At 41.2% G+C, this 13,774-nt stretch overlaps 1 protein-coding gene across 3 annotated transcripts in view; it reads left to right on the top strand.

The window, feature by feature from the left end:
* Positions 1-13,774, top strand: part of LOC124721627 (endothelin-converting enzyme homolog) — a 416,974-nt gene that overhangs the window by 308,493 nt on the left and 94,707 nt on the right. For all 3 annotated transcript variants that reach the window (XM_047246685.1, XM_047246686.1, XM_047246687.1), the window contains exons 5-6: positions 6,674-6,954; positions 9,679-9,777. In XM_047246685.1, the coding sequence (XP_047102641.1) occupies positions 6,674-6,954; positions 9,679-9,777 (380 nt within the window). The remainder of the gene's footprint in view (positions 1-6,673; positions 6,955-9,678; positions 9,778-13,774) is intronic.

The following is a 13,774-nucleotide window of genomic DNA, read 5'->3' as shown; positions in this document are numbered from 1 at the left end:
GTGCTTCGGTAGCGCAGATGGTAGAGCACTTGCCCGCGAAAGGCAAAGGTCCCGAGTTCGAGTCTCGGTCGGGCACACAGTTTTAATCTGCCAGGAAGTTTCAAATTAAAACCCTCTCCCTAAAATCTTGGTAAAAACATTGGACAAGTCACAGAGAATCACCTCCTTCCCCAGTCTTTGTAGTTGGAGGAGGGCATCCTGGATGTTGTGGACTATCTTATCTGCTGGATACAAACGTCGCAATGAGTGAAGGGCACTTAGTGAATTGGAACATACAAGAAATTTAGGACGGGAAGAGCATCTCATCTTCTCCAGTGCCCCTAAGATCGCAGACAATTCTTCATCAAAGACAGTAAATCACTCTGGGACTCTCCAGTAACTAGGGTGGCAGGCGGCTAAAACCCTGGATTTGGGGCTGTACAGGCTTCACACCGAGGGACTTAAATCACTCTGGGACTCTCCAGTAACTAGGGTGGCAGGCGGCTAAAACCCTGGATTTGGGGCTGTACGGGCTTCACACCGAGGGACTTAAATCACTCTGGGACTCTCCAGTAACTAGGGTGGCAGGCGGCTAAAACCCTGGATTTGGGGCTGTACGGGCTTCACACCGAGGGACTCCAGCACACGTTGCACACGGATCCCTAATGGCATCGTGGCTCGTGGACGGTTGGAAAATAGGCGCTCCAGAGACGGACGAGCAACAATATGGTAAGCGGGTGAGGTTGGAGCTGCATAAACTTACAAGCGTGGCGCACCAACAGGAACTGCCGCCGGATGGTAAGTGGCTGTTTTCCCGCCTCAGCACAGAGGCTGGGTATGGGACTTGTCCGATAAGCACCCGTGACCAGTCGAATCCCCGCATGGTGGACAGCCTCAAGGATCCGCAGATAAGAGGGCCTCGCTGACCCACACCCGTACCTATACTGAGCCGTCTGTGATGGCTGAGTACAGAGTAGAATGAAAAAATTTAAAGGAACAATTATTTCACCTGAAATCACTGAATGTCTAGTGATTTAGGCTCAGATTAATTATTTATGGTCACTAAGTTCTCACAGGGGCTTATGAAGAATAGAAGCGCCTGTGTAGCACTTACCTCGTCTTAGGGAATGTTCTCTGACACACATTACTAAGGTATTAGCAAGGTTATTAAGGCCAATGTTACGCAAGTCACATTCCTGAAAATACAAAACAAAAATTGCAGTTTGCTTGTGTTACGGACATACTTAAGGGTCATGGGCTTTGTTTATTTACTTTTACAATAATTTATCCATTTTACTGGCTGCTGAGCTCCGTGACTGTGGGTTATATTATTTTAATAAATACAGCAACCAGCCACTTTGTTATGTATTTTTATTTAAGCTAATACGCGTTCCGTGTTTTCACCCATCTTCAGTTAGCGTAATACATATTTGAGTCTTCAGTCAGGACATAGTTAAAACATCGATAACAAATTGGATGCTGCAGCTGCCCCGTATTAAACAGAAGAAAAATAACGTTTGTGCAACATCCGTAAGGGCGAGAATCGGAATAACAACAACAGAGTAGAAAGTAAGTGTACCGAAACAACAATACATCGTAAATATACAATTCGCGAAGTGTAGCAGCCAAACAAAATTGTTACTTTGCACAGGGCATCTGCAGCATTCAGTTTACTGTCGATGTTGTAACTATGTACTGACTGGAGATTCAAATATGTATTACGCTGACTGAAAATGGACAAAATCCGGAAACACGTATTAGCTTAAATAAACACACTTAACAAAACGAATGATTGCTGTATTTATTAAAATAATGTTTTTCTTTTTTCTGAATTGATTTGTATCGATTAGAATCCCGTTAGCTATTAAGATCTCGAACTTATGTTTTTATAGCATAATTAACTCAACTCTTTTCGTCGACTATAATTATAGTAGGTGGAAACACTTCCCCTACCATTATGGTTATGTTTTTATAGCATAATTAACTCAACTCTTTTCGTCGACTGTAATTATAGTAGGTGGAAACACTTTCCCTACCATTATGGTTTACAGGTAAAGGAAGGAGCGGAGAAGCCTGGCTTACTGAATGCAAGCCTTACAAATGGTCCAAATGGCTCTGAGCACTATGGGACTTAACATCTGACGTCATCAGTCCCCTAGAACTTAGAACTACTTAAACGCGAGACCGCTACGGTCGCACGTTCGAATACTGCCTCGTGCATGGATGTTTGTGATGTCTTTAGGTTAGTTAGGTTTAACTAGTTCTACGTTCTAAGGGACTAATGACCTCAGAAGTTGAGTCCCATAGTGCTCAGAGCCATTTGAACCATTTGAACTACTTAAACCTAACTAACCTAAGGACATCACACACATCCATGCCCGAGGCAGGATTCGAACCTGCGACCGTAGCGGTCACGCAGTTCCAGACTGAAGCGCCTAGAACCGCTCGGCCACATAGGCCGTCACAAGCCTTACATCTACATCGAGATCTTCCGAGACAGTAGGTGTTAAGATGTTGAAGGATTCAGACCAGCATTAGCCTAAAGTGGTCTGGGAAATATTGTGATGAAGCAAAATCAATGGAGGGTTGGAAGGGATTCCATTTGCACTTTGCGCTGCGTAGGGGATTGAAGATATTTACCGTAACTATTAAAATAACGATCACTAAATATTTCCTATAAATCAAATAATATATTCCGCGCTGGACCGTATCAAATTTTAATAGCGTAGGTTTCAGCAAAAGAAAAACGAATTTTCACCATTCACCTCATTTCTGGATAGCAATGAGAAAACTATTCAGGTTTTATTACAATATGTTTCTTCTTGCTGTTAAAATTTCATTAACATCAAGCAAATCAACACATTTAAAAACAGTTAATAGTAGGAAAAGAATCTGGCTAGGACACTCGATGAGAAAGGACTGTATAATAAACGACACACTCAGAGGAATGGTGACAGGGAAAAGGGCCAGAGGCAGTAGAAGATACAGTTTAATTCACGATATCAAGATAAATGCATCATACGCAGCTACGAAAAGTATGACACAATACCGGGGGGGACTTGAGGATGCTAAATTTGAAGTGATCGACCAGCCTAAAGGACAAAACTCATCATCATCATCGTCGTCGTCGTCGTCGTCATCGTCATCATCATTATCAACAACAATAACAACACATTTCGTGCCTTGTAACTATAAAAGGCGCCCTCGGCCTTCCCTCTCGTAACCTTTTACGCACAGAACTATTTGTGCGCTCTGATGATCATGTTGTGTACCCAACGGCATACCAGCACGCCAGGAGCTGGCCCTATTTGACGCAGACGAATGCAATCGGATATCGTTAGTTCTCCTTGGAGACTCCACACATAGTCTATGAGATCAAAAATATCTGGACACCTGGCTGAACATGACTTACAAGTTTGTGGCTCCCTCCATCGGTAATGCTGGAATTCAGTATGGTGTTGGCCCACCCTTAGCCTTGATGACAGCTTCCGCACTCGCAGGCATACGTTTAATCAGGTGCTGGAAGGTATCTTGGGGAATGGTAGCCCATTCTTCACGGAGTGCTGCATTGAGGAGAGGTATCGATGTCGGTCGGTGAAGCCTGACATGATGCCGGTGAGGCCTGGCACAAAGCCGGCGTTTCAAAAAATCCCAAAGGTGTTCTATAGGATTCAGGTCAGGACTCTGTGCAAGACAGTCCATTACAAGGATGTTATTGTCATGTAACCACTCCGCCACAGGCCGTGCATTATGAACAGGTGCTCGATCGGGTTGAAAGATATAATAGCCATCCCTGAATTGCTCTTCAACAGTGGGAAGCAAGAATGCGCTTAAAACATCGATGTAGGCTTGTGCTGTGATAGTGCCACGCAAAACAAGGGGTGCAAGCTCCCTCCATGAAAAACACGACCGCACCATAACACCACCACCTCAGAATTTTACTGTTGGCACTACACACGTTGGCTGATGACGTTCACCGGGCATTCGCCATACCCACACCCTGCCATCGGATCGCCACATTGTGTACCGTGATACGTCACTCCACACAACGTTTTTCCACTGTTCAATCGTCCAATGTTTACGGTCCTTACACCAAGCGAGACGTCGTTTGGCATTTACCGGCGTAATGTGTGGCTTATGAGCAGCCGCTCGACCATGAAATCCAAGTTTTCTCACCTCCCGCCTAACTGTCATAGTACTTGCAGTGGATCCTGATACAGTTTGGAATTTTTGTATGATGGTCTGGATAGATGTCTGCCTATTACACATTACGACCCTCTTCAACTGTCGGCGGTCTCTGTCAGTCAACAGACGAAGTCTGCCTGTACGCTTTTGTGTTGTACGTGTCCCTTCACGTTTCCACTTCACTATCACATCGGAAACAGTGGACCTAGGGATGTTTAGGAGTGTGGAAATCTTGCGTACAGACGTATGATACAAGGGACACCCAGTCACCTGACCACGTTCGAAGTCCGCGAGTTGCGCGCCATTCTGCTCTCTCACGATGTCTAATGACTACTGAGGTCGCTGATATGGAGTACCTGGCAGTAGGTGGCAGCACAATACACCTATATATGAGAAACGTATGTTTTTGGGTGTGTCTGAATACTTTTGATCACATAGTGTATCTACGTCAATCGCGATAACGCACGTAGAATCAGGAATCGATTAAAAGATGACGTGTTGCTACTCATGTGTACAGTATTATCCTTGGGCGCATCATAGTCGGCGAGCCTCGTCTTATTTGTTTGGAGTGTGTTCATTTGTTTGAAATTACTGAAATTTCAACGGCAAGAGGAAACACATCGTAAGAGAAATCACAACACTCGTCACCACGCTGAACGCCCGTTATGCTCCACACATCACAGCACAGTCCGTGTTAATATAACTTGTCTTGCTGCAAACAAGCCCATTTACTGACGGAAGCTATGCCACCTCAATGTACAGTACTGCACGGTCGAGCGAACAATGTGTGTCCTCTTGGGCGCTTGTCGCGTGGCGCTGTCTATATCATGCATGGCGTCGAGAATGGTTCTCTTGAACCCATCGATTCCATATTCGCACAACAGTTACGGTATCCCAACCAATGAGAGCAGCAATTTCATCGATCGATAGACCGCAGTACTAATGGGTCACGAATTGCAAAACGTGCTGTTAGTTGTTTCTCCTTCTTATTCGAGGCAAAACAAAATTTTCTCTCAAAGAAACAACATTTGTAATGTATTTACCAGTGACAAATCCGCTTTGTAATATTTCCTTTCATAAAGAATCCAGACGGCGTTATTCCGTAATAATTTGCGTATACCAGGAAGTTACAATTAAAGTGCTGCTAGTCACGAAGGTCCTGTGTGAGCTGCACTTATCGTATGACAGCTAAACTTGGTAGATATGCTAATGAATTAATGCTGTACCGATCTGCCCTGGAAAAAATTAGTTCCAATTTTGGCTACCAGGTGGAAATCTGGCGCTGTACAGCATCTTGTCGGCGTCTCCGGTGCTTGTATTGAACGAACTGTGCAAGCGGCGGTTAATAGTAAAATCAACATTATGTCTTTCTCAATTGTTTGATCTATTTTGCTCACGTCCCATTCCTAATATACTGCATATGGAAATATTTTTCTACGCCTTTATTGCATTCACGGCTTCGTATTTGCATCTAGTGGCCAAAACTGGAACTAATCTTCTCCCAGCATAAATCGGTTCCGCATTAACGCATTAGAATATCTTCCAAGTTTTGCTGCCATTCGATAATTACAACCCACAATGGAATTCCGTGAGTAGCTGCACTTTAATTATAACCACCCAGTACAAACAAGCAATTCAGGGTCATGCCAATTTTATGCTTGTTGCATGCGGCTTTCGTGGTGTTGCAATTTTAAAGACAAGTAGTACATAATATTATTATCCAGTAAGTATGAATAAGGTGGTATGGTTTAAAACTGTTGAGGTAGTTGTGTGGCCCAGTAACTAACTTCTAATTTAACAAAACAAGGGGAGTGGCAACCTATTATATTTCAAGATTACGAAATGTCAACAATTTCCGCGATATTCACTCTTAATGGCCTCAAGTAGAAACAGAGACCTCTGAACATAATCTGCAAGTGTGACAAAAGCATTCCAAGAAAGATAAGTTATTGTTTAATGTTTAGTCGACGTCTTGATAGTTAAAAATTGAATATTAACCCTCTTAGACATAGGCAGAGAAGGGAACTGACTGTGACTTCGTTGGAGTAAAGGCCTAGCATTCATGTGAAGTACTTTAGGGAAACCACGGGAAATCTAAATCAGGATGTCTACACGGAGAATTGGACTTGATTCCTGGCCGATAAGAGTTTTAAGCACAGTTCCACCTTGTTCGGTTCTTTCATTCTGATTATGCCGTATATGGAGTAACATATTTGTACGTTTGTATCCATTATTAGTAGGTGTTGCAGTTCTTAGATACAACAGTGTACTCTCTCTATTGAATTGTTAATTGCGCTTAAGTATGTTCTTGTTTTAATAAAAATAACTCTTAGACACTGAAGTAAGTGAAAAAGGTTTTCATATTCCGAAGTTAAATTTCCCATGAAGCTTTGGAATAATTATATATTACAGCTAAGCTAAAAAGGTCAATTTTTCATTTAAAAGATCTGTACAAGTCTTAATTGTGATCGCTTTTATACGACTTCATGTGCATGTACCTTTTTTGCAGAGCAGCCAATGTCAGAGTTCAAGAGTGAGGCAGAGCGAAAAGCGAAACTGTACTATATGTCCTGCTTGGACGTCAACGACACAATAGAAACCCTGGGGCCAAAGCCAATGCTGGACCTTCTCGAGAAAATTGGAGGGTGGAACATTACTGGTAATTTCAGCATTAAGAATTGGAGCCTGCAGAAATCGCTGGAAACGTTACAGAACCGTTACAACATGGGTGGACTATTCACCTGGGCCGTAGGTGAAGATGATCGAGATTCCAAGAAACATATTATACAGGTAATTTCGAATCTTTTCCTTTTAGTTTTAAAATTTTATCGGTATTGTTGTTGTTTCCGTCCAGCATTTACTGACCATTGCTGTGCACACTTACGAGCAATTGAATCTGAGATACCGTGTACTTCATAATAACGGACGCATCACCGAATGTACTCCAGCAGACATTGGAAGCGTTGGAGAGCCATCCTGATTCATTCTCAACAGCTCGTGGAGATGGTTAGGACAGGGTACTCGATGCATTCATTTCTCTCTAGATGCACTCAATATTATGAGGTCTGGTTTTATGCAAAGGGGCCTGACATCTTTAAAGCCGTAAGCGTATGGAAATTCTTCAACAGATCAAAAGACTGTGACACATGTAAGTGCCCTATTCGACTACAAATGCGTGTAGTTAGCGGTATCCTATTCCCGCTCGTACGATATCAAAACTGTTCGGGACAGATGGACCGTGTGGCGAAGCCTTACGCCGGGCGCATTAAATATATAAAGTATGTGACCGTATATAATTTCGAGAGGGTGAGGGCTTCATTCGAACACAGTTTACAACTCGGTGTTTCTCACGCGCTGACATAGTTAAATTACACACCGCCATATTACACGCGACACTGCAGTGTAGAATTTCCAGGGAAGTATGAAATCTCATAATCACTCTTGAAGGCAGGAAGACAATATCTCAGTTAGATCTCAGGTACAGAATCCAATGACAGAAAGAACCGTCCAACGATGAGAACATTTGTTATCCATAGTCGCGTTGCAATACAGATGCTGTTAATTACGAAAATTAATTTGCAAGGACAATCGCAGTGATCCAGATAAAGCCAGAATTGGAATGTGTAGCAGCAGAAGAGGAATTCATGGAATCATGGGACACAATACAGGATATGGAATACAGATGAGCTTTTATAGATTTGGCGCGAGCGTAACGAGTAGCATTTACCTTAGTGTGTTGTGGGGGCACTGAAATTCAGTGCAAGCGATGAATTGCATTCGGGGACCGTCAGCGAACTTCTACCACAGCGGAGTCTCTGTCATACTGCAGTAAAGCGCAAATAGTTTTCTATGATAAATGACATCATTCCTTTGGACTCAGATCGATCATATCCAGTGTTATTATGGGGACAGAGTTATGGTATTATTAGGGTGTTATGCGTATTCGTGATACGGTGAGACTGTCACCTTTAAGAAAGAGACTAAATTAAGGTACCTGCTAACCAAGAAACAATATACGTTAAGGATGCGCGTAGTGTAAGTTCTTGGAGCTAGCGGGAGAAAACGTGAGAGACAGGAAGGCCGTCTATGTATGTTCCTTGTGTGTGTGTGTGTGTGTGTGTGTGTGTGTGTGTGTGTGTGTGTGTCCGTATGTCCGTCCATGTACACTAGCTGGCATGTATAGAAGTTACTAATATATAATTTAATAATAATAATAGGTAAATAAGCTCTAGTTTTAAAAAAGTAATGAAATTTATTGGTCGTCTGTTAAATTAAATGCAGCTAACTGTAAGAACTTCCACTTAGATGCCATTAAAAAGTTCGGTTCTGGTAATGTAATGATATGACGGAGAGTATTCTGATTTTGTTGTGGCCGTTAGGTTTTATCTGTGGAAAAATTAACGAAAGTATTGTAGATAATAGTAGGTTTCTCACACTGTGGTGCAAGTTTAAAACTGGACCTTTCTTTGTCTATCACCATGAGAACCCTTCGATCTAAATGAAATGAGATGAAGAAACCTATTTCAAGCCCAAAACTGAAGTCCAAATAATTTTTTTTGAATAAACTGGAGTTTTCGTTGCGTTCCTGATCAATTCGTCCAAAACAGTGCCCAGAACGATTCCCCTCGGTTCAGAGGAGTGGAAAAATTCACTTTCAGTGAATAAGAAGTTAATGATAAGCCTTGCCTGTAGATTAACATCTGCAATGAAGCGAAAGCAACTCGTACGCGCAATCAGTTAGAAGGGTGACTCTTTGGTATCCACATGGATTGATACCAGGAGACTTTTGGACACATAGTGTTTGCTACTGCAGATTTTCCATAAATCTTACTAATTTCTTATAGTAGCTATTAAATTATTCCTATTTCATGATCTTCGGGCCACTTCCCAAAATATATATGAACCTTGCAGTTGTATTACAGACGCAGTTACATATTTTTGGACTCGTTTTAAAGCCTTTAAAGAGCTATCGGTAACCCTGAATGTTAGGATAAAATAGACTTTCGGTTTGTGTTGCTTAGAATGGAAACCAGAGTCGTTTCTTCTCGTTACCTTTTTGCTAATATAAGATTAATTATGTGCGGTTTCCCAAAATCAGTCTCTCTCTCTCTCTCTCTCTCTCTCTCTCTCTCTCTCTCTCTCTCTCTCTCTCACACACACACACACACACACACACACACACACACACACACACACACACCCTCTGAAATCGCCATTCGAACAAGCTATTGTTCTATTTATCTAGGCATGTCTTTGACAGAACGACAAATGATACAACTGTTTTTAATGAATGAGAGATCTGCACAAGATTCAAAGCCGTAAGTAACGAACTAAAACAGAGACAATTTCTTTCAGTAGTCGAGGAATAAGTTTGCTCCACTAATTATAACGCTCAAACAAAAATTTGTGTAATTCGAAAGTATAAAAAATGCTGTAATCGGAAAGTAAGAAAAAATTACTGCTTTCAACAGTCACAATGTGTCCCTGTTAGTACAGTATAATTTCTTTCAACAGATTGATCAAGGAGGCTTAACTCTCCCAACTCGTGACAACTATCTCAATGGAACTATGGATGATAAAGTATTGTCTGCTTATCTGGAGTATATGACTAAGGTAAGTTCACATATTTAAAATACTGAGCACTATTTTTAATTTTTCCTTATAAATTTGCACAATAATAGTAAAAATCAGCAAATTATTTGTTCACATAGTAACTAAGATCTGTGATAGAGAGAAAACAGTGTTTCAGCAATTATTTTTTGTCAACTCCACTAACTAGACAAAAATGGCTCTGAGCAATATGGGACTTAACATCTATGGTCATCAGTCTCCTAGAACTTAGAACTACTTAAACCTAACAAACCTAAGGACATCACACAACACCCAGTCATCACGAGGCAGAGAGAAAATCCCTGACCCCGCCGGGAACCGAACCCGGGAACCCGGGCGTGGGAAGCAAGAACACTACCGCACGACCACGAGTTGCGGACCCACTAACTTGAGTTTCGAACATCAACAGAGAAGTCCAATACCTCATCACTGAACATTGTGCTATTCGTATGGTGCCCTGAGTATCTCCTGCAGTCTAACACATATTTTAGGAATAAAAAACTCCATTTTAGATGTTACAGGAATGTAGGAAAATTTCACGATTACCACCATGTTCTCCTATCTCCGATGATACCGTATGCAGGTCCTGTGTCAAATTGCTACTGATTCCCCTCTCGTTATGATTCGGTCCACAGCACAGAGGCCTATTTTGTGGAAAAGGCGGACAAAAACAAAAAGAAAAAATTCAGACGGAAATGAAAATTGGTATCATGGATTTTTAGGGTCACTGACTATGAATTCTATGTTATTTTCTCAAAATTCGATAATCGATATGGCGAATCAAAAATGGTGGAGTTTCTAATGACAAAATCGCTTATTCGGAAAGAAAAAAAAACAAGTTCACAAATGTTTGTAACGCTGTTAAATTCTAAAATAATTATATTCGCCGTTAAATTAAATGTGGCACACGAAAATGTTTTGAGGGTCACTGACTATGAATTCTACGCTATTTTCTCAAAATTCGATATTCGATATGGCGAATCAAAAAGCTGGAGTTTCTAATGACAAAATCGCTTATTCGAAAAACAAAACGTAAACAAATGTTTGTAACGCTGTTAAATTCGAAAATAATTATATTCGCCGTTAAATTAAATGTGGCACATGAAAATGTTTTGAGGGTCACTGACTATGAATTCTACGCTATTTTCTCAAAATTCGATATTCGATATGGCGAATCAAAAAGGTGGAGTTTCTAATGACAAAATCGCTTATTCGAAAAAAAACCACATTCACAAATGTTTGTAACGCTGTTAAATTCGAAAATAATTATATTCGCCGTTAAATTAAATGTGACACACGAAAATGGGGCAATTTCTAATTACAATTGTTTTGTTTGAGGGAAATAAGTTCATAAAGGTTTTGAAAATAATTAATTTTGGAAAATATTCTGTACGCTACTTTTATGATTTATCTAAAAATAATACCTTTAAATTTTTTGTACAATAAATTTTCAACTATTTACACACATCTGTTGCACCCGAGCAAACATCAGAGTCATTTGACGAAGATGCAGCTATTGCTTGTGCATAAGAGGGCAGCAACAATTGCGTCGCCCCAAATGACAATTCGTCAGATTTGTTCATAGTTTTAATCGTAAACTATAAATTAAAGGTCTGATAACAAAAGCGACCAATTTATAATATCTGTCATGGTATCTTCTCTGGACGATTTTCACGAATACATTTCTCGATATTTTTGTGCCGTTCTTTCACTATTCTTGAGCTTCCTTGAATAGTTGCCCAATTCACAGTGGTGTCCATTTGACAATGAGGGATCCATGAGTGGCAGGAGGCATACAATACCACAGGAAACGTTCTACCAACATTTTCACAGTATCCGCACAATACTGTTTCAGGAGATCTACATTAGCACCGAATCCACGTAACAGAACTTTCATTATAATGTCTGCGTGAAATTTAAATGATTTCTTTATTTTGGTAAAAACAGTTTCTCCAAAGTTTCACCTTTTTTCCAACGTTCCATTTGTGTCCTGCGTGGCGTCGGTATAAACTGTTTACCGTCACTTGCTTCAGTGAGTTCACCGAACTACAGGAAAGCAACACACGTTCCTGTTAAGTCCGCGATAGAAGTGAACGAAGCGCTAACAGGTCCTGGACGTAGTGCGATCGGCGTGGCAGTGCAGTAGTTCCCAGTCAGGAAACACTAAAGAGAAAGACGGCGGCCCGCAGCAGCCACTCGCAGCCTCATTTTTACAAGGTCTTTGTCACGGCCTTTCTGACACGTCCACGTCCGTGCTGGGTGGGGAAACCGAATTACCGTCGGATACAAAAGTTCCAAATGTAATTACTTATACAGATTATAGAATATTCCCCGCCAATCGCACTCTACAGTATTCGCTAAAATACTCAACGTCGACTTTAAAATACTTATAAATTTAATCACTTGAGAATGACATTGAGGCAAACATATCTGGTTTCAATTACACAATGGAACCAACTTAACTGCCACGACCCTATAGCGCACGCTTCTTGGTTAGGCGAGAGTGGTGATACTGAAAATGATTGTGAAAAATGCCGTGGTGCCTCGTGGTACGAGATTTCGGGGAAAAAATCGAAAGTCTATACACTAAACTTCATGTTAAAATAAAGCAGACGATCAAAATCGTTAAAACTCACAGCTATATTGTTTAGTTTCAAACATATTAACGGATAACAACAATAAAAAACAGTCAATTTCGATGTCAGTGCCGGCCGGTGTGACCGAGCGGTTCTAGGCGCTTCAGTCCGGAACCGCGAGACTATTACGGTCGCAGGTTCGAATCCTGCCTCGGCACAGATGTGTGTGATGTCCTTAGGTTAGTTAGGTTTAAGTAGTTCTAAGTTCTAGGGGACTGATGACCTCAGATGTTAAGTTCCATAGTGCTCAGAGTCATTTGAACCATTTTTTTCGATGTCAGTATTTATACGAAGCTATATATAACTTACACTGTAAGTTGTATAATTTACGAGGGTAATCCCAAAAGTAAGGTCTCCTATTTTTTTATAAGCACATAGACCTGTTTATTTCTACAATGGTTTACATCAGTTTACAGCTTGAACATTTAGCTATTTTTCGACATAATAACCATTTCTGTCGATGCATTTTTGTAGACACTGTGGCAGTTTTTGTATGCCCATGTCATACCAGCTCGCCGCCATGCTATTCAGAAAGTTGTGAACGTCTTCTTTCACCTCGTCGTCGGAGCTGAATTGGTTTCCGGCCAAATGTTCTTTTAAACTAGGGGACAGGTGATAGTCACTGGGCGCCAAGTCAGGAATATAGGGTAGGTGGGTGATTATGTTCCACTGAAACTGTTGCAGGAGAGCATCGGTTTGCCGAGCGATGTGTGGGCGAGCGTTGTCATGGAGAATGTGTATGCCCTTGCTCAAAATTCCTCTTCTCCAGTTCTGAATTGCCCGTTTGAGTTTCTTCAGAGTCTCGCAGTACCTGTCAGCGTTAATTGTGGTCCCAGCGATTCAGCTCCGACGACGAGGTGAATGAAGAGGTTCATAACTTTCTGAACAGCATGGCGGCGAGCTGGTATGACATGGGCATACAAAAACTGCCACAGCGTCTACAAAACTGCATCGACAGTAATGGTGATTATGTCGAAAAATATCTAAATGCTCAAGCTGTAAACTGATGTAAACCATTGTAGAAATAAACAGGTCTATGTACTTATAAAAAAATAGGAGACCTTACTTTTCAGATTACCCTCGTAAATTATACTATACAACTTACAGCCTAAGTTATATATAGCTTCGTCAACGCTTTCCATTAATATTCTAAAAAAACACTTGGAAAAAATATTTACGATTTTCAATAGCGCTCCAATTTATGCTGCAAAGATGTGGCAAGAGCGTCATACAAGTAAATTACTTTGTTATGTAAACTGAAGGTGGAGGGGGGAGAAAGGAAAGGGTAGGAATTATTGACGTCAGCTGCATCACGATTTTATGCTAAATCAGTGGCGACGAGTGAGGATGTGTGACGGGCAGGG

This window comes from Schistocerca piceifrons, chromosome X (genome assembly GCF_021461385.2).
Source record: "Schistocerca piceifrons isolate TAMUIC-IGC-003096 chromosome X, iqSchPice1.1, whole genome shotgun sequence".
In the NCBI taxonomy this organism is placed as follows: Eukaryota; Metazoa; Arthropoda; class Insecta; order Orthoptera; family Acrididae; genus Schistocerca; species Schistocerca piceifrons.
This window is presented reverse-complemented; position numbering and strand designations above follow the sequence as displayed.